This window comes from Eschscholzia californica, unplaced genomic scaffold (genome assembly GCF_041429995.1).
Source record: "Eschscholzia californica isolate CP2 unplaced genomic scaffold, dmEscCali1.0.p SCAF_3, whole genome shotgun sequence".
In the NCBI taxonomy this organism is placed as follows: Eukaryota; Viridiplantae; Streptophyta; class Magnoliopsida; order Ranunculales; family Papaveraceae; genus Eschscholzia; species Eschscholzia californica.
In genome coordinates this window covers 35,189,544-35,212,306 of record NW_028238420.1, presented here as the reverse complement: position 1 = coordinate 35,212,306, position 22,763 = coordinate 35,189,544, and the positions used below count along the sequence as shown (strand labels likewise).

The window sequence follows — 22,763 nt, the reverse complement described above, 5'->3', positions numbered from 1 at the left end:
TGTATAATAACTGAAAAAACAAGTATCTTTTTCTATTAATCAAAATGTGCTAAAATATTATAAGTAATGAGTCCTAAAGTTGAAAATAATATGAGTAATTATAAATCAGGTCTTTTTTTTTTACTTTTTCCTTCCCTAAATACCCTTTCTTACTTAAATAACTCTCTCTCTAAGAAACGTGATATTTTTTTGGGATTATTTTTGTTCTTCATCTCGGTTCTTCTTCTTCATCTAAGTGCTTCTTCTTCATCGATCACATTAAAAAAATCAAACAAAACCTAATATAGATCAACAACTTTGAAATCATTATCTTCTTCTTCATTAAAATATCTTCTTTTGAACTGTTTTGGTCTTTTTTTCTTGTGTAGGAGGGTTTAAAGGATACCACCTTGAATGTGTTTGTAGCCAGCAAAAATACCATGGTAAGTTCATTAGGGTTTCATTTTTTTATACATTTAATATAGGGTTATCATGTTCTGTTGTTGAGATTAGTACTTCCATACTCCAGGTTCATTCAGTAGATGACAATGATTCAACTAAGGAAGACAATTCCACCCCTAATTTTCACCAAGCTCTCAAATCTTGTTCATTTGCGAAACTGGGTAATCTCTCCTTTTAAATTATGCTTTTGGTATAAATTGGGATGTTTGATATTAAACTTCTTCAAGTTCCTAAATTTAACCCTAATTTGAGAAGAAGATGAATGAAATTATTCACACTTTCTTCTCAATCATGCCTACTGGACTGTTTTTCTTATTACTTGCTTTAGATGCTTCTTCTACCAACAATCGAAGAGAGAAATCTTTGGGACTTCTTATCTCATTGGATCTAACTTGTAAGTTTCAATGGGTATGTAAAATTGGGATATAATGGTGTTGCACATAGGATATTCAATGAAATGCCAGTTAAAGATGTCATTTCTTGGAACATCATGATTTCTGGATACTTGAAAGATGGGAATCAAGATGCGGATTGAAGCTATTTACACAAATGGTTAAAACGAGAATTAAAGAGAGTAAAAGGTCAGTAGTAAGTATTCTCACTGCATGTGGCAGATCAGCCAAGATAAAGGAAGGAAAATCGGGCCACGAATCATTTATTAAGAACTTCTTGAACTCAAGTTCAATTCTTAGCACTGTGTTGATAGACATGTATAGTAAATGCAAAAGAGTTGAATGTGCAAGAATAGTATTTGAAAGTATGTCGAATAGGAATTTAGTTTGTTGGAGTTGAAGGTCGTAATTTTCTTTATCAAAAACTTGAAAAAATGATGGTTTATGGACTTCGATACAATAACAATTTTGAAGGTTTGATTTTAAAGTCGACCACACAATTTCTTCATGAAATTTATATGATGCATGATTAAATCAATTCTAAACTCAAGTTTCGTAAATACACTCTTATTTCAAATTCTCGATTAACAAATCAAATTTGCAAGATATGCAACTCAAGATTATATTATACGAAACTTGCAAATCATGTTTGCAATCTACATTATGCAAACACAGTTTGCAGTTTACATTATGCAACACATGTTTGCAGAACAGATTGTTGCAAACACGTTTGCATAACAGATTTTTGCAAACACGTTTGCATAACAGATTTTTGCAAAAACGTTTGCAGAAAAACGTGAAGGAAAAAAACGTCGTTTTTTTTAGATTTTTTTTTCATCTTGTTAGAAAGCTAATGAAAAATCATTTCTAAATATATAATTTTTATAGAAATCCGACATCTCAAACAAAAGTTATGTCGATTTAAAGTTTAAAGAAAAATAAAACAATTTAGTTACACAAAATGACAAAAAAAAGGGTAATTTAGTATTTGCACACTTTTTGACCTGAATAATAATTTTCAAATGTTGTGTGCTTTTCTACTCATTTTCAATATTATTTTGACCTTTCTAGAAATTACCTCAATATAAAAATAACTTTTGGGTTCGTAGTCCAAAAATCTACACCTAAACATACATTTAGTTCACCCTAATATTAATATAAGATTTTAAGTCAAAATAATAATTATAATGGATGTTTAGTCCAAATTGACCCATTTCTATAGAAAAACCAGATCTCTATCATTTTTGTTTAATCATAATACTCATAATAAACTTTTATGTAAGAAAAAAAATCACTTTTGAAAACCAATCCCCAAAATTCTTTTTTTTTTCTCAGATTTTTTCGATTGTATCTGTTTCGCAATATACACGTTATTTAGTATCAATTACGTATATTTCTACAACAAAACACATTTAGTATAGTTAAAGTATTTCTAGGTGTCAAAGTTACAGTGTTTTTTTGTTTATTGACTCTTGTTTTGTTTCATAAATAATGTGTTATTTATTGTTAAAGTTTCATACTTTATTTCATTTTTTTATGTGTCATACATAACACATTATGTATCAACAATGTTTCTTCTAAAAGGGAAAAGGACTAAAATCCTATTTTTTTGGGAAGATTAGACCTTAATCACTTTCCGAATTTTATTTTGAACCTAAAATCTATGGATCCATATAAAAATTTGGACTAGTTGTGAATCTTGTAAATGTTGAGTTACAAGTTATGAAGAGGTATAAACCTCTATAGATGTTCGTCTCGGATGAAGCCGGATAGAGAGGTGAACTCGGTGAAGCCGAGTGAGATGGTGATGTGAGCTCGGATTGAAACCGAGAAGGAGAGAGGGAGATCGGGTGATAGAGAGATGTAAACATAAAGTAAATAACACAATAATTTACGTGGTTCAGTCGGAGGATCACGACCTACATCCACGGAGAAAGCCATTAATGGCTACATCATATTATCTCCACAATCGTGGGATTGATTGGTTACAGACTCGAAGACTCAATGCAACTCAACTCAATGTAAAATACATAGAGGTCACCTCTATTTATAGAGTGATTCGGGTATCTTATTTTCCTAGAACTCTATTTAGGATAAGTATAATTAATATCTTCGTATATCTTGGACGGTTGATACGGATATCTACGGATCTCGATTCATCTCGATCTTTATACTCCAACACAAGTTGTAATTTGGCATGTGTAGACATACATTCATTCTTTAACTCAAGTTTTGGAGGCACTACCTTCAACATAAAAATAAAATAAAAAAAATAAAATGGCAGGCACTTAATGGCTTTTAATATTGTACATTTTCTAAGGAAGTTTTAGAAAACAAATGGGTATCCCTTAACAATTTATATGTGCACCAATACGTTTGTGGCTTCATATAGCAGGCCGAGAGAACCATCTTATAATTGGTAGTTGCTATAGTTGTTCACTACCTTTCCTTTCTTTAGCCTTCCTAGCTTAGAGGTCTAGACCCTTCAAGAGTTACATCAAAAAGGAAAATCAATAGTATATAAAAGTAAACTACTCTTTAACTACTAGGGAGATGCTAGGGAGCCCAAATTTTTGGGACATTTTAATGCCCAGCTGATGTGAAATCACTAAAAGACAAGGTTTTTTCAAAGTTTGACTACGGTGGGGACCGCTTTTATTTCTAAATGAGGAAATATGTCACCCTCTAAGTACCAATTTCTAAGTCACTCTATCATTGATGCTAGGGAGCCCAAATTTTTGGGGCATTTTAATGCCCAGCTGATGTGGAATCACTAAAAGACTAGGTTTTTTCAATTTTGACTACGGTGGGGACCGCTTTTATTTCTAAATGAGGAAATATGTCACCCTCTAAGTACCAATTTCTAAGTCACTCTATCATTTTCCCCCCAAAAATTTGGGCTCCCTAGCATCTCCCAGTTAAATGATAGAGTGACTTAGAAATTGGTACTTAGAGGGTGACATATTTCCTCATTTAGAAATAAAAGCGGTCCCCACCGTAGTCAAACTTTGAAAAAACCTTGTCTTTTAGTGATTCCACATCAGCTGGGCATTAAAATGCCCCAAAAATTTGGGCTCCCTAGCATCTCCCTTTTTGGGGCATTTTAATGCCCAGCTGATGTGGAATCACTAAAAGACAAGGTTTTTTCAAAGTTTGACTACGGTGGGGACCGCTTTTATTTCTAAATGAGGAAATATGTCACCCTCTAAGTACCAATTTCTAAGTCACTCTATCATTTTCCTTCTGCCTACCCACACAATTATAGATGTCGGTAACTCCTACCCATATTTTTTTTTTTTTTTTGTTGAACTGTAACTCCTACCCATATAGTATCATACCTTATTATTAGGCCAGTTTTACCAACATGTGGACTTTTGAGGTAATTATTCAATAATACTTGACCTCTTGAACCATGAGAAAATACACCTTCACTGGCTTGGGTGTTGGGACCAACAAATTAGACGCTTATTAAAATCAAAGTCAACAAAATTATTTAACACAAAGTCACAAACGGGTGTGGATATTTGATACGTGTACAATCATTAAATGGTTACAAGGATGATAAACCAAACGAAAAGAAAGTGAAACAGTTCAAAAGAACCACTTACACCAAAAATTGGTCATGGGAAATAGTCTCTTGGTACGGAGACTATTGTCATTTCTGGTCACCTAGCACTATTTTATTTTTTTTCTCTTCCCTTCCTCTTTGAAGTCCAATAGGTCTCGGATATGTTGGGATGATAAAGACGAGAAAGGGCATTACTTCGTCTTCGTCATTGTTGCCGCCTTGCTGAGCCGAAGGAGAAGGGGCTTCCTCTTTGTCTTCTTCTTCACTGTTGAAGAAGACACCCAACATGATCTAAAATATAAGATTTGCATGGTTGTAGAGAGACGAAGATGAACAAGAAGAAGATAGAGAGAAAAACAAAATGGTGGTGAGTGGTGATTGAAAATGGCGGTGGTGGAGATGAGGGATTGAGGGAGGATGAAGATTAGGGACAAAACTCAACCTACTATTTCGGATGTCCCAAGACCGTAACTTTTAATTTTTTACAGACACAGTTTTTGTATCATGTTTATTTATGGTTTTTTAAACATAAAAACAGTTCATACAACTATACTACTATAATTACGTATCAAGATCCATTTTCTTTTGACGTAGCTTTTTCAATGGTCAGTGTTTTGAGGAAATAAGTAAAGTTTTCGGGGCAATAAGTGATGCAGGCGCATAACACGTGGGCCCACGTCCACGCGTGCCCACGTCCCGGTCGGCCACAATAGTGGTCCTAGTTAGTTTAGGATTAGGAAATTACCTTATGTTGGTATTTCTATTATTTAGGAGTTTCTATGTTTTAGTTTCTTTAATATTTAGGAATCCTAGTTTGAGTCTATCTAGGAAAGTCTATTATCCTATAAAAGGAGGTCTAGTCTATTTTGTTATTAAGATTGAAGAGAAAACTAAATCAAAGTTTATAGTTTATTAAGTTTATTCAGTTATTTTACCGTTCTTCCTTTACTTTATTTATCGTTTTTATATTTCCGCTGCGTCTACATCAAGTGGTATTCAGAGCCATCAAAATTCTGGATTTTTTTTACAAAAAAAAAATATATCTATCGATACATCTCCTCTTGAATGTTGGAAATTTTTTCCACGTTTATCTTGGGATCCTATTCGAGATACAACTCAATTTTATATTGATCGAGAAGATGAAAGAAAAATTCATCAAATTTCTAAAATTCCACTCTTCGAAGGTCAATTTCATATAAATTTCTGGATTCAACACATGGAAGATTGGTTCAAAAATCAAAACATTCCCGACGAAGATAAGGTTTTTTTGGTTGAGCAACATATGTCCGAAAGAATCTATGAACAATATAATGCCCTGCAATGGAGACTTATTGATCAAGGAAAATCGATCATTGATGATTGGGATACATTGAAAAGTATTTTCAGATATGGTTTTCTTCCTCTCGATTAATATTTTTCATGTGTAGACACAAAAATTGAATTGAGAAGACAGTTCTCCGAAGTTACTTCTATCACTAAGATCGATGATATTGAAGGAGAAGTTCAGGGAAAAAGGAACAAAATTCAGTCAATGGCGGAGGAGGAAGAAGTAAGTAAGTAATTTTCCTTCATCAAATCTAAATCCTAGTCGAGATATGAATCATCAATGTCTGACCAAATTTTATGATTCATATGACATTCCGGGAGACGACATCCTTGTTTCGAATCATAAAATTTTACCGCATCAATTATGTCTCACATCACCTCTGTACTCTTATACACCACCACCGTACTCACCACCATATTCACCATCACCTCCATCTTCTTATTATACACCACATCCGTACTATTATTATTCACAACCTCTTATTTCCATTAACCATGAAGAAGTAATAAAAGAAGAAAAAGAAGAGTTTGAACAAGTTGACGAAGTTGATTACAAAGAAGTTGTAGTTAAAGAAGAAGAAGAACAAGAAGTTGAAAAAGATGATTCCAACTATAAAGAAGTACTAACAGAGGATGATTCCATTGACATTAAACATGAAGATCACAACGAAGTTGAAACTGAAGAAGATGCAGATGAATATTCCCCAACAATAGAAGAAGATAATTTTGATTTTATTTGGGATCCAGGAGCTTTGACAGTTTCGACTCCCCATGATCAAACAAACCTTCATTCATTATCATGGGAGAAACCTATTTCGTATTCAAATTATAGTAGTACCCCATGGTCTTCCAATAAACGATCACAACTTGATAATGCTATCACTTTTACGAGGTTTAAAGGCAAAATTTCACAAGATAACAGGTATTGGGGAGCTCAACTATATGCAGATAATCAACTAATTTGGCTTGAGACGTTAGCAGATAATGAAGAATTTCGCTATGATCCTTCATCGAGTGATCATAACACAAAGATTGGAGATCATCCCACTTGCGATGTTGACTTTGAATTAGCTTTTGTATTTCATATTTACCCTACTGAAAATCTTCTCCGGTAGACAGTTTAAATTCAATCAAATTCATCATGAAAGAAATCTATCAACATCATCGTCGTCTGAAGATTACTGGATGAAGACGAAACGTTTCCTGCTCAAAGATCTGATTACTAACACTGATGCCAATGATAATTATATTTTGTTATCTTCTCCATCAACAAATTCTTCATCACAGTATATTACTAAGAAGTCAATTGTAAATTCAGTGGAGATGAGGGAAAAATCAACTGAAACTATTACAAAGATGCCTACATACAAATTAATTGGCAGAGAATCATCATCATCTTCAATGGCTTCATCACATGAAAGTCTTTACTTGAGAAACAGGGAATTAATGAAAGGAGGTGGATGGAGCTTCACCTTACCACACGGGAGGCCAAACATGGGAATATTAATTGGTGTCTCTAACGTGTTCGAGAAAATGCTCCTTAGAAAAATCAATGAGATACTTGCTACATTAACAGAAAAGAGTAATGTGAAGAAAAAGAAAAGTATCTCACCACCAGTTCACTTTTTAGCTTCCGGTGAACACGAAATCGTGATATATTGGAAGATGATTTTGGAGGTCCGATTTTTCAAAGAGGATATTTTGGTATGTGCAATCTTCTTCATCCCACTAAAAGATGACGGCCGATGTCACAATTTGTTGGATGTTTCTTCACTACTGTGGATTTTACGAATCTCGTCGTGTCAAGGAGTCCGGATTATATTGGGTTCGTTAGTCCATCATTGTCTTCTACCGATTGTCTGCAAATTTCGTTCGAAGTGGGAATTACAGATCGCCATGGCGGAATTCAGAGTATACGGGTGGCTCACATTGTTTCCTTCATCGAAACGGTTCGGGACGAACCTTCTGGGGAACGGGGTGCTGATGCAGGCGCATAACACGTGGGCCCGCGTCCACGCGTGCCCACGTCCCGGTCGGCCACAATAGTGGTCCTAGTTAGTTTAGGATTAGGAAATTACCTTATGTTGGTATTTCTATTATTTAGGAGTTTCTATGTTTTAGTTTCTTTAATATTTAGGAATCCTAGTTTGAGTCGATCTAGGAAAGTCTATTATCCTATAAAAGGAGGTCTAGTCTATTTTGTTATTCAGATTGAAGAGAAAACCAAATCAAAGTTTATAGTTTATTAAGTTTATTCAGTTATTTTACCGTTCTTCCTTTACTTTATTTATCGTTTTTATATTTCCGCTGCGTCTACATCAATAAGTTTTGGGTGGAAACAAATTTTTTTTGTTTCCTCCAAACATCACCCTTTCAATTTTTCGTTCTTTATTCTTCTCCTCTTACCTCAACTAGAACTCCGGCGAGTTCCATCATTAATGTCGGCGATCACCATCGACAGAGTTCTCTCTTCTTTCTTCTTTGTTCTCTGTTCTCTCTCTCCTCTTATCCTCTCCCCCTCTCTCATTATCTCACGAAAATTCCGGCGAAGGGGATCTCCCTTCGCCGGAAACTCGTCTGGGTCCGGAAGCCAGACGAAGGGTTCCCGCGAAGGGAAAATTACTTCGGCGGAACTGTAACAAAGAAAAAAGAGTATGGCGATTCACCTTGGCATTTTATGGGCCATTCAACTACAGGTAAATCACGTACAAATAGAAAGTGATAATGCAGCGCTAATACAGTTCATCAACGACACAAATGATGCTATCTACTGGCAGTCCAAAAAGATCCTCAATCACTTAATGACCCTTAGAAAATACTTCTCTCATATAATCTTCACACATGTCCTGAGGGAATGTAATGTTAAAGCGGATGCACTAGCCAAATGGGGAAGACGTAATGGTCAGAGAAAAATTTGGAATGTAGTTCCCACTTTTATTCTTGCGTTACATTAGAGACCTTTGTTTGTATGTTTGGTTGGTTTTAATGCAATGTTATTCTCATAAAAAAAAAAGTTGGTCTTTGGTACATGTGCATTAGGAAGGGAAAGCAATACTTTTAACATATGGAGAGATACATCTTATTTGTTTCCAAAATATTGGAAAATTTATTAGGTTAAAAAACGTCCTTTTCCTAATTGATTAACAGAAAGACATCTACAAAAAAGAAGTTTCGGCTTAGCATAAAAAAATTCCTGAATGAAAATAGTGAAAATTTTCAACCGAAACTACTGAAAATGTAGACAAATTTCATCCACAACAGATGAAATATGATGTTTTTTTTTGTAAAGAATGGTTATCAAAATAAATCAATTTCATCCGCTTTAGTCGAAATTTGTAGTCTTTTTCATTTTATCCAATCGAAAATATTTCACTGGTCCGAACAAAAAAAACGACCTAAAACCCTAAAAATGTTTGTTCAACCATAGAGAAAGACAACCTACGAATTTAATTTTTTTACCTGAGACATATTATCTTCATTATATGTCTCGGTTTAAGTCGGTGCCTTTGTTTAAGTTGATGTCTTCTTTTAAGTTGAAGAACTTTTTTTTTTTATGTTGGTTGCCTCCTTCACTAATGATGGTTCTTCATTCATGAGATCTTAAAGCATCATTAGAGCTTGTAACTAAGAGAATAATAGTAAACTTCTATATTTTGTAGTTTTTGGTATGTTAATGGTGATGTTGATCGTAGTGGTCAAATATTAAGGTTGAGTAGTTTACGTTAGAGAAAACTACAAAGATGAATAAAATATTAAATCTATTGTTACTTTACATTCAAGTCCTTATATAACAGAGTCAATTTATTAAATGATTCCTATAACACTCTCCTTAAACCAATATGATGTAAGAAGATCAAGTACATAAATTGTCCCTCTCTAATGCATTGTCATACCAAATAATGCTCTCCCTACGCCAAAGACTTTTATGTTTAAGGATGAATCTCATTTGGGCTCCCAATTTGTGACCAACTCATTGTTTTGTCCTCCAAGACTAAAATAATTTCAAGTTTGCTAAAAATACTTTTGTGGGGCAAAACAACATTAATTCTCAAAAAAATTCAAACATCAAGTAAGAGCCACGATTTCTTCTTCAGCAGAAGGTCGTCGACAGGTTATCCTTAATTAATAGTATAATTGTTGTAAGTTTGTTTTAATAATAGAAGAACTCATACGGCCTTGTAAATGATCTCGATTTGGTGTGTTTAGCCTTTAATCCCAGGATTCATGAGGATCTAGAGTTGAATGTTATGTCTAAATTGGTGTGGAGGTAGTGTCCTTATGGTTGGTGTAACATGCTGTTACATATACTTCTTGTTTGCATTTTGGTTGCCATAACCCAAAAACTCACAAAATTTTGTGGGCAGAGATTAGTATTTTACTTCTAATATAAGAAATTAATGCAAAAGATTTAGGATTTCTAAAAATTTCTAGTTGCTAAACAGACCAAAGAATTTGTTTTCTTACAAATATAGTGGCCCATCTAAAATTCTATTTGTTCACCTTAGTTCCCACTTTTGGACAAATGATAAAACTTAAATTCGTTTATTTGTAAGTTCGAGATCTTATAAATTGGATTTTAACTTGTTAAAATTAGAAATATTTAGTGATTTATCATGTACTCGGAAGACAAATGCTAAGACTCAAAGATTCTTTTTCTCTTTAAACTAGAAATCTTAGAAATAGTACAAACGGTGAGGATATTTGAACTTAAATTTGTTACAATTAACACATGAAAAAACAAGATTCTTTTCCTTTTAAATTAGAAATCCCAGAGATTTTATTTTGTTTCTTTCCTCGTTAAATTAGAAATCTTAGAATGGACACCACAGAAAGACCCAATACTAAAATCCACTATACAAGATGGAAAATGAGACTATGCCTGATACGAGTCCCGCCCGAATCCCGACGAGTTGACGTGTCGGGCCATGATCTATAAAGAGAAAGTGAAAAAAATTTCTCTCTCCAAATTCTGGCCTAACACGTCAACCCGCCAGAATTCGGCCGTGACTCCGGCATACCATCATGGTTGTCACAAGATAGGGAATGTGATGAAGTTATGGGGCAATTTCAAATTTCCAGCCAAGGGAAGGGTTTCACTCCTCTTTATCTTTCTTCTCCTCTCTCTCTCTCTCTCTATCACTCCTGTTATTAGTTGGCAGTTACCAGCATTTAAAGTTCTTCCTTTTTTTCTCTCTCTCCCACTCTCTACCTTTTATACCACATATTAACTCCACACAGCTTCCATCTCCAAACCTTCTCTCTCTATAATCCAATTTCTACAACAACCAAATCTCTCTACTTCTCTCTCTCTAAAATCCAATTTCTTCAACACCCAAACCTCTGTTTTTCTCTCTCTATCAAACATGACTGAAACTTCAGAACTAGAAAGCCAGAAGAAGACCATTAGAAAACGTAGGTGTTGTATCATATCTGTATCAATTCTTCTCTTCTTTCTCACTCTTCTAATCATCTTCCTCATCCTAGCTTTCACAATTTTCAAACCCAAAGACCCAAAAACTGAACTTCTCTCCGCCAAAATCAATGGAGTTTCTCCTCGTCTTTCATTTCCAGCTATCAAAATCGAACTCAACATTTCAGTCGACCTCGAGATACTCGTAAGCAACCCTAATCGTGCTAGATTCAAACATGGTCAAGGTCAAAGTCTCATATTTTATAGAGATACTCAAATTGGTGATGTCGATGTATTTCCCGGTGATATTCCGGCGAGGGGAAGTGAAATTATTAAGTCCCAATTGACTCTTCAAGCGGATAAGTTTGGATCGAATTTAAGTCGTTTGATTAGTGATGTTTTGGCCGGTGAGATTTTGATTGAAGCTAAAACTAGGGTTCCGGGGAGAGTTATTTTTTTAGGGTTTATTAAGAAACATGCGGTTGCGTTGTCGGATTGTCAGATAACGATTGGAATTACTGATCTGAAAGTTCGGCGGAAGGAGTGCCGGAACAAGACCAAACTCTAAACTGTAGAGTGTAGAGGGAGAAACACATACACAGAGAATAAGAAACCGACCATTCCTGTTAAGTCGGAGAGAATTTTATGGATGTTTTGTTATATTTTGATAGATTTATTTTATTTTTTTTGTTGAAATTGATTAGGTCTGATTACTATATGGTGACTTATATATTCTTATTTCACACAAATTATTGTTGGGCAGAAAAAGTTAGGCTGAGATCTGGCCAAGATCCAAAATCCCAAGTAGATGGCAAAATTTCCCATCCCTGTGTAGGGTAACTTTTTTTTTTTTTTTTTCATGAAAACTGCAATATCATTAAATATTACTTAAGTTACATGTGAGATTGTTACAGCTGGAAGAGACTTGCTTGAACAACCATGATCTAGACGTTTTATGCGTTCTTGACCATTTAGCAAGTCTGTCCGCTTTTATATTAACGGATCGATTAACATACATAAACTTTACATTAACAAAAGAAGTAGTAAGACTCCTAATTTTATCCAAAACATGAACCGATGTCCAGTGTAAATGATATGTTCTTCGATCATTTTGGTTCAACGTGCTAATAACATTGGTCATCACAAAAGTATTGATACACCGATACGATGTGATAAGCATGACAACTGTCGAAATACTACTGGTTTAAAATCCGACGAAATTAAATGACTTAAAACCCGACGAATAAAATGGCTTAAAACCTACAAAAACTACTTTATTTATACCTAAGTTCAATATATTCATAGATTTGCACTTTCAAGGGATCGAATCTGGGACCTCCACATTGCGAAGTATATGCCTTACCAATTGGGGTAACCGCTGTTGGGCTTTGTGTATCTCTGTTGAGTGGTTGCTCAATAGAGAAATATTATTTGGCCCAAAAATGGGGGCCGACCACAGGCCGAAAACTGATGTGATTACTTTCACTGGTCTCGCCATGTAAAGATAAACACCCAGACCAATGGATTATGAGAACCGGTTACATTAACTTTTGACTTATGGGCGACCTCCATTTTCAAACCAAATAATATTTGTTTTTCTCAATCTTTTGTTGTTGGCACTTTACATGTATCTTAACTAGGGTGCGAATCGGCCAATCGGTCCGTCTATTTCTAGACTCTGGCAAACGGGCTAACATTTCTAATGTTCATCAAGGTTCATCAGGCAGATTGGGTTGGACGTATCTAACCTTTGTAGTGCATGCGACCCTGATCAGGCTTTACGGACGCGGGCCGATCAGGCTCCAAGCTACCCGAGAAACAAAAATTGGATTTATTTCATTAATATAAGGTAAAAAATACAAAAAAAAATATTAATCAAGGGGTTGAACTAGAGACTATGGGTTGTCGGAGATCGGCTCAAGAAGTCTGTCATTTAAGGAGTTAAAGTGCATCATACTAACATTAAGTTGGTGTTTCCACCAATGCTTGAGACAAACACAACACTTCGACATTTATGGAGTAAGATTGCTCCTATAGTCACCTAAATTTCTCGTACTCAAAGAGAATGCAAACACAAACACAATTGTCTAAATCGGGACAACAAGAGCATCACGAGTTATGCGAGATAAAACATGGTAACTTTTCTCGTTTTCCCTCCACCGACCCAAAACATCAAATTTCTCAAGACTATCAACAAAAGGATCGGACTCGGAATTATACCAAGGTATCTATTCAGAAACGGTAGCCAAAGGGTCCCTTTGAGCCCTTTTAATACTTCTCCAAAATGCACCTCAGTTTGAAGATTCAAAAAGCTGAGAGAGACCATCGACCGTAGAAGTAGATTGAGGGGCAGAGACATTCAAAGTGGAGGTGTACTCAGTAAAACTTCACTTAGTTTACTTACCATTGTAAAAGACTGAGATGAAGAACATTTAATGGCATGGGCAAAACTTTCAAAACAATTCTCAAGTTCACATAAAACCATATCAAGTTTCATCTTAATCTGAGAATCAAGACATATAACTCCAAATAAAATAGAGATCTCTCCCTGATACTTACAAATTTTTGCCTCCATTGACGAAATAATTTCAGAGTATATGGGATTATTTCGATTACCAAGAAACACCATTGATACTAATCCAAATTTGGAAACAAATAAAATACTCAAACTTCGTAACTAGATAAAATACTCAAACCTAGAAAACTCCTAAACCTAGATCTAAAGGACTTGGTCGTGAGACCTACTTGTTCTCTTGGTCGTGAGGCCCATCATCTTGGTCGAGAGGCCCACTAGAATCTGCATCAGCCTCCCCATCTCTCAAGAGGTTCGTCCCGAACCGATTTTATAAAGAAAAGATAGACGCCACCACATACGAAGAATTTACAAAGGTTATCCTTAATTCCAACTTTGCACGAAATGTGCTTGGAATTCGGAAGAGACAAATATGTACCAAATCACTAACTGTAATTTGAAACATATAATGGGAAGGATCTCGAAAAATCAAGTGGAGGAAAAAAACTTCCAACAAACTTCTACATCTCCCTTCATCTAGTAATTCGTTGAAGAAGATTATAAACACCACATTATGCTTAGATTCTGTTTTATAGGCATTTTTCTTGGGAAAGTAGAAAGTTTTTCTGAAAAATTTATATTTTCTTCGTGTTTGGTAGAAAATTTAGTGAAAAGAAAGTTTAGGGCAACGTGACTTATTTTTCCAAAATTTCCCCAAAAGAGGTGGTAATTTTTACCATTCTTCTACCAAAGAAAAACTTTCTCTTATGGATAAAAAGAAGTAACTACCCTTTCTTGAGTAACTCTATTTATTACTTTTCTTTCGTAAGCATTAAATTCTTCTTATTTTTCTCTCTAAAATTTCTGATCCCGACATTCCCATAACAAAAATGATGCTATGACCGGCCGGAATCCCAGCCGAATCCGATCTGGTGAGTTGGCACTCCAAACCGGGCATAACTGTTGACGTGTAGTAACCAGAGAATGTGATTTTACCCGACTTTATAATTTAGTCCCTCAAAATTTGGCGTTTTGAGTTGAAGACTTCTATCGAAAACCCCAAAAGCAAGTTCCTTTCTTTGGTCAGAAAGCTATCGACCAAAAGCTAAGGCAAAAACTTGAGCTCGAGTTCCTCAAGTTCAAACCAACCATTAATGCTCGGATCTGGGAGGAAATAACTCGATTTGTATCTAGGGTTCCTCTTCCTCATAGTTCTTCGAACATCAACACCGATTTTAGATCCCGATTCAAATCAATGTTGATGGTCGAAGAACTATGAGAAAAAAGAACCCTAGCTACAAATCGAGTTGCTTCCTCCCAAATCTGAGCATTAATGGTTTTTTTGAACTTGAAGAACTCGAGCCCAAGTTTTTGTCCTGGCTTTTGGTCGATAGCCTTCTGACCAGAGAAAGGAACTCGATTTTGAGGGTTTTAATAGAAGTCCTCAACTCAAAATGACAAACTTTGAGGGACTAAACTATAAACTCGGGTAAAATCACATTTACTGGTTACTACACGTCAGCAGTTATGCCCGGCTGGAGTGGCAACTCACCCAGACGGGATTCGGCCGGGAGAGCATCATTTTTGGTCCCATAATGTTTCAAATTTTTATTCTTCCTTTTCTGTTGTTTGCCTTCACTGCTACATCTTTTCCTTGTCTAGTTTACTTCCATTTTATTTTCAATATATAAGATCAAAATACATTTCAAGATCTGTAAATTTGATTTTTCTTGAGAAAATCGTTTTTATGATACTCATGAGTCATGATACTACCCTTTCTTTGCCTCTCTCTCTGTTATAAACAATTATGTGTTAAAGTCTCATTTTCTCTCTCTACATGCATTCGTTATATGTTTTCTCTCTCTATAGATTTGTCTTGTTTTGCTTGTATATTGAGAACAGAAGATAAGTAACTAATTCAAAGACAAAATCTTACTGGATTTCAGAAACATCTCTGCTGGGTTCTAAACATCCTCTACTAGATATTATGATCAATCATAAACCAAATCCAACAGTTAGGCACCCATCTTTCATCTTTTCTTTCTTTACTTATTCATTTTTCTCTATTTCTTTTTCTCTCTCTGAACTCCTATGTTCTGTTTCAAAGCATCATTTCATGAATTTTCTGAGAGGGGTGTTTGGTCTTAATCACCAGAACAAAAACTTCATTTACTTGGTGAACAGAGTTGGGCAATTTTTAAACATGAAGATGATCTCCTACCCATATAGATGAATTGATATCTTAAACTCTAAAAAGGTAGCATATTTGAAGAGGAAGAGATTATGTCCTAATTCAATTAATGGATTTCAACACATCAATCCAACTTTCGAAGATCATAAATCCATCTCGAGTTCTTGTGCAGATCATATAGTTAATCTTCAATCATCACTAGGTCCAAATATTTTTAGCTAGGTTAAGAGTTCTTATGAAGATCAAATTCATCTGCTATGTTTGTATAATTATATTTATGTTTGGGATATTGAACTCATCCACTTCGATTATGTAATTAATTTAATTGACATAAATTATTATTCCCTTGGCAAATCAAACAGTAGAATATATGAAAATATTTACGGAGAAACTAATTCTTAGAGAAAAAGTTTCTCTGAGAAAAAATTACCCTATTTTGTTTCTTTTTCCCAAATTGCTATCAAACACAACCTTAATTGAAAAATCAACCATTTTTTAATTGGGCCATTTTCCTTTGGTGTCGTCTTCCAATTCATCACGTTTGAAGTCTCTTGACTAAAGACTTTAGCATCAATTGTGTTTGGTTTCTTAGGCTTGAGAGGTGGCAACTTCATAACACCAACACTTAAAATCCCATCTTTACAAACAATTGTTATTCCTCTGGTATTTGCATTCTGATGTAACACTAATTTCGTCATTATCATCACATCCCTTCTTTTCAATATTGAATACTTACTCCTATCTTTTTCTTCATCTCTTTTCACTTCTCCACTTATTACTAACACATGTTCATCTTCAAACAAAATTGTAATTTCGTTTTATTTCACACCAGATGTATCTATTACGAATACATATGATTTTGATATTCTTTTACATATGATGGACTTTGACCACTAACATTAGGGTTTGTTGATATCTCGTATTCATTTATCATGTGACGAAGTGTTTAAATGATCTGGAATTCGAAATCTATTAATCTAATATCCATTTGTGAGAGCTTGAAATCCGAGTTGAGGGTTTGATTATGTTCACTAGTGACTTCGAGGGCAGACTTCACCTGCTTGCAAGTGGGAGAAACACAAAACTCTTTGATTTTAGATGTCATTATAGTAAGCTCCACATCATATCTAACTTTTGATCAAGAGAAACAATAATAACAGTTTGTTTCTCATTCTCACACAGAAAATTATACACCTGGTCACTCAAATTCAACCTAGCACGACAGATTTCGTTTGAGTGGCAGAGAAAAGCAAGGTTTGGTGCTGCTTTGGAATTTTCCAGATTATGTGATTCAATTCTTTTTATAAATCCCATATCATGGGTGTGATCTGCTTCATCAAGAAGCATAACCTGTAGCTGGATCAGTGATGGGCCTAAAAAGTTTCCTAAATAGGTCTACACCCACCAGTGCACGGGTGTCAAGTTGTAAATTCCGGTAAGACCGTTTCGTTCCTCAGAGACTTAGTCAAACTGAAATTCTAACTTAAATTCTAACTTGGAATCTAACTTGGTTTGATTGGTAATATTTTTCAGATAAAGATAAAATAAACTTAAATGATATAAAATTCAAGAGATGGAGGAACCTAGGGTTTTCGAATCCGTCATTCTAACAATTCTAACGACGATTTATTATGATTTAATTAGCAAATTCTTTATATAACTCAGATTTTTGGTCCATGAATGGTCTAAAAATCCGGAAGATTTTATCGTGAAAAACAATAAAAATTATTAACAAATCATATCGATAAAATTATTTATGAAGAACTTCATCTAAGACCCTAGATAAAAGATTAGTTAATCATAGACATTATATAAAAAAAAATTGGATAATAAAGTAAAGAGAGGGAGAAGAAAACTTAACTTTTTCGCTATTTCAAAAGCAAACAGCACCTTAGGGAAAGGATTTCCTTCTGTTTTCCCAGAATTCTGCCAAACACACCCTCAGGGAAAACGATTTTCTCGTCTTCCCGGAAACGGATTCCTTTGGGAAAATTATTTTCTCACCTTCTCCAACTCTCTTTCTCTCACTATAATCTCTGTTAATCTCTCTCTCTCACTTAAAAAAGATACAAAAATCAAAAGTATGAAGATAACTCTCTCTTTTTAATTCAAAACTGAATCTTTATATCTCTCTTTCTCTAACTTTCTAACATCAATCTCTCTCTGTTCTTTTGTAATCTCTTTCTCTCTCACTAAGAAACAGAAATAAAAAGAATACAAGAAAAATCGAAAAGAAAACAAATGATCAAAACAAGCTAGAGATGATGATGATGAACTCTAAACCGTGTTGTTTCCTCCTCTTTCTTTCTGTCTAAAACCGTGATGATCCTCTTCTTTCTCTCTGTCTAAACTCTGCTTTCTGTTTTTTTCTAGCCGTGGAGAGATTATTTGCCAAAAACCGAGATGATTAAGATGATAAGAATGGTTTTTTTTGTTTCTGTTTTTCTGGCCGAAAGGAGATGATCCCTGGTTCCTCCTCTGACCGAGCTCTTATACCCGAGACCCCAAAACTCCTTCTCTCAATCACAGCTCTTACCTCCCTTTCTTAGTTAAGTTTTTAGAGAGAGAAAATATCTTATCTCTCTAAAAACAGAAATTTCTTTTCACCCTCCCTTTGCCGACTGAGTCCGGTCCGTTTTATCGAGAGAACTTTCCATAACCTCCTCTCATTGACTCACAGATCTTTCCCTTTCTTCCTCTAACGAATCCCTCTTTCCAATCCTTGTGAATATTTCCATTTCCCTCTCTATCAATTTTGGACTACGAATTAGAGAAAGATACGTTAGGAAGGGTATGCTGACTGGACGAGGTGGAAGTTTCTGATTTGGCCTAAATCCACTAGTACATGACTGTTCATGACACATCTGTTGTCGCTAGCATGTTACGCGGAATTTCTTAATAAGTTGCGCCGCACGCCTAGATGACGCCACGTAAGTAACGAGTAATAAAATGGATTGCCCGATCTGAGGGGAGTATGGTGTCTTCTGCTTGCGAGTGCACCGAATCTCAAGCTCCAAATTACCTCCAAGTACAACCGCATGTGACCGAATGGAGCCCGCATACTATCAAAACTGTCAGATTTGCCTTCCTCTTGCACTCTACGTGTCCACTAACTAATTTGGTTGACTGATTTTGACTCATACTTTGACTAGCTCTAATATCCTCATTCGACCTCTGATTGGACTCCCGTTTTCGCCTACGGATTTATCATGGACTCCACTTCTCATCCGAGTATTAAAATTTCCAGAATATCCTAACCTTCAAATGAGCAAAATGCCCCTCAAGTATGTCTTCATCACGATGTTTTCGTATCGAACTCCGTAAATGAGACCTGAGAAAGAAAATCAAACAAATCACCAGAATAACCGCTCGAACCAGTTCGAGCGGTTATTCTGGTGATTTGTTTGATCTAAGTTTGGGGATGTTTGATGAGACATGAAAATGTCTCAAACCTTCAAATGAGCAAAATGCCCCTCAAGTATGTCTTCATCACGATGTTTTCGCATCGAACTCCGTAAATGAGACCTGAGAAAGAAAATCAAACAAATCACCAGAATAACTGCTCGAACTGGACTAACAAACCAATTCGAGCGGTTATTCTGGTGATTTGTTTGATCTAAGTTTGGTGATGTTTGATGAGACATGGAAATGTCTCAAACCTTCAAATGGGCAAAATGCCCCTCAAGTATGTCTTCGTCACGATGTTTTCGCATCGAACTCCGTAAATGAGACCTGAGAAAGAAAATCAAACAAATCACCAGAATAACCGCTCGAACTGGACTAACTAACCAGAGTTAAGAGATTCAAATGAGACATTTTCATGTCTCATCAAACATCCCCAAACTTAGATTTTGCTAGTCCTCGAGCAAAACAGATAAATAAAACCAAGCCCAGTTCACCACTTTCGTAGGGAATCACGATTGCACTTAGCACGTGCAACAAGCCGTTAAACCTCTGAGTTACCCTAGAGGACGAGTTTTGTCTCGTGAGGGTTTCCAGTGAATATACCCACAAAATTCAAGAATTTCAAAAGTGCAGAAGGGTTTAAATATGATGTGGACTAAAAATGTTCATCCGGTAGATTTTCGAAAGTTAATAAAAATGAAATCCAAGTCAACCAGACCATACAAAAGCTAAAAATCCCTTCACTAGTAATCAAGACCTAAAGTGCACGTGACCAGCCAATATGAGTATCATTTCGGTTCAGAACAGACAAAACTTTGATTACCTTCTCAATACATTTCGCCTCGACTACTGCCTCACGGTCATACGCTCAAAAATTCAAGTCACTCAGAAATGTTTCACTCAATGTGCGAGTATGAGCATGAAGAAAAACTCAACACATTACAAAAGACGGACTAAATTTTTGGTAAACGACTGATCTCATAGAAAGGAAACAACCACTAATACGGAATGGGGAAGCTAACCAACTCTTCTCACCTGATCAACTATCTAACAATGCTTCCTAGAGGTCAATAGACTATAATGATGACGTGACTAGAACTCCTGAGAACTCGACGTCTTCAAGAACTACTTCAAGGGATAAACACTTAAACAAAACTACACAAACATTTTTTTCTTTTTTGTTTTTTTTTCACTTCTGGTAATACAACTCAAAATACACAACTTACTTTCTCAACAATTTCCTTGGGTATACTTTGCTTCATGTCTTATTCTCAGGGTTCTAAATGATGGATGAGATCTATTTTCCTCTAGTTGACATTGCTTTCAAGTTTCTCAGACTACAAGAGAAGGGTTTACATCCTGATGACATCCCTAGTGGTTGTAAAATTTGAACTCAAGAGATCAACTGAGCTCTAATGAATATTGCGAGGTTGAGTAGCTCTTCATTCTACTCGGAGTTATCACAGAAGAGATCACTCAAAACAAAAGAAAAGGCTCAGAATCTCACATAGGTTAAGTCTCCACTAATGATCGATTAAGTTCTCTCAGAAAAGTCAACTCTTCACCTATCTAACACTCACATGGCTAGTGCACAGACAACTCCAAGACTCGAAATTCATGGAAAAACCTTTAGCAAACGGATAGCCTGACAAACTAGACTCTATAACTATTAACAAGCAAAAACAACTAGACTCACATTTTCAATCCAAAAATTAAAAATTTTGAACCCTTTTGAATTTTTGAAATAAGAACTAAAAATTCAATCCCCTATCCCCAAACTTAAACCGAATATTGTCCTCAATGTTCTGAAGACTATGCAAAAATAATAGGATTAGGGAAAGATGTTACCAGATTCAGAAGTCCTATGCATGGGTTGCCTCCCAGTAAGCGCTAAGTTTAACGTCTTCAGCCAGACGAAACTGATCATAGCGGACCAGTCTGGATAGACAGGATCTTCGATAGAAACATCCTCTGTATCGTTCAACATCTCTAAAAATGGTTTTAACCGTTGTCCATTTACTTTGAACACACTACCATTTTTGTCTTCAATGTCGACCGCACCATAAGGATAAACAAACTTGACCGTGAAAGGTCCTGACCACTAGAACGGAATTTCCCAGGAAATAAATGCAAACGTGTGTTATATAACAAAACTTTCTGACCCGGTGAAAACGTTTTTCTTAAAATATTTTTATCATGAAACATTTTCATCTTATGCTTATACAATCTAGCACTTTCATATGCATCATTTCTCAACTCCTCCAACTCACTGAGTTGCAACTTTCTCTCTCTACCTGCTTTGTCAAGCGAAAAATTCAATTGCTTGATAGCCCAATATGCTCTATGCTCTAACTCAACAGGTAGGTGACATGCTCTGCCATACACTAGTCTATATGGAGACATTCCAATAGGGGTCTTAAACGCTGTACGATAGGCCCATAGTGCATCGGTTAGTCGTAAAGACCAATCCTTCCTATTGGCGTTAACCGTTTTCTCCATAATGCGTTTAATCTCCCTATTCGACACCTCCACTTGACCACTAGTCTGTGGATGATATGGGGTTGACACTTTATGGGTAATACCATATTTTTTCATTAAAAGCTCAAACTGCCTATTACAAAAGTGTGTTCCCCCGTCACTAATGATTGTCCGCAGTGTACCAAAACGTGAAAATATGTTTTCCTTTAAGAAGGTGATCACAACTTTGTGATCATTTGTTTTGGAAGCAACCGCCTCTATCCACTTAGACACATAGTCAACTGCAACTAGGATGTACAGATTTCCAAATGAATTTGGGAAGGGACCCATGAAATCGATGCCCCACACATCGAAGACCTCAACTACCAAAATAGGATTAAGGGGCATCATGTTCCTACGTGAAATGCTTCCCAACTTCTGGCATCGTTCACACGCCAGACAATATGCATGGGTATCCTTAAATATAGACGGCCAGTAAAAACCACATTGTATAATTTTTGCAGCCGTCTTTTTACCACTAAAATTCCCTCCACATGCATGATCATGACAAAAGGAGATGATTTTGGATTGTTCCTCATCAGGAACACATCTCCTAATGATCTAGTCGGGACAATACTTGAACAAGTGTGGGTCATCCCAGAAGAACCGTTTTACCTCGGATAAAAATTTATCACGATCTTGCTTGGTCCAGTGTTTGGGTATTTGACCAGTAGCAAGATAGTTCACTATATCAGCAAACCAAGGTAATTGGGAGATACTAAAAAGTTGCTCATCAGGGAAGCTCTCTCTCATGGGTAACTTGTCTTCTACAGACTCGACTACAAGTCTAGACAAGTGGTCTGCTACTAAATTCTCGGAACCCTTTTTGTCCCGAATTTCTATGTCAAACTCTTATAGCAGTAGTATCCATCTAATCAGCCTAGGTTTTGCGTCCTTTTTAGAAAGGAGATATTTTAATGCAGCATGATCAGAGAATATAATGACCTTAGACCCAATTAGATATGATCTGAACTTCTCTAGGGCATACACTACAACTAACA

General features: G+C 35.7%; 1 protein-coding gene and 1 long non-coding RNA gene across 2 annotated transcripts; both read left to right on the top strand.

Annotated features, from left to right (window-relative positions):
* Positions 1-191: 191 nt before the first annotated feature.
* LOC147549820 (uncharacterized) lies at positions 192-1,320 on the top strand. The gene is made up of 2 exons (XR_015236842.1): positions 192-422; positions 509-1,320. It is a non-coding gene; the product is annotated as an uncharacterized LOC147549820 (long non-coding RNA).
* Positions 1,321-10,891: 9,571 nt separating this feature from the next.
* Positions 10,892-11,886, top strand: LOC147549819 (uncharacterized). Its single transcript, XM_086669749.1, has one exon. The coding sequence runs from the start codon at positions 11,091-11,093 to the stop codon at positions 11,703-11,705; it is 615 nt and encodes a 204-aa protein (XP_086525875.1). The 5' UTR covers positions 10,892-11,090; the 3' UTR covers positions 11,706-11,886.
* Positions 11,887-22,763: the final 10,877 nt, after the last annotated feature.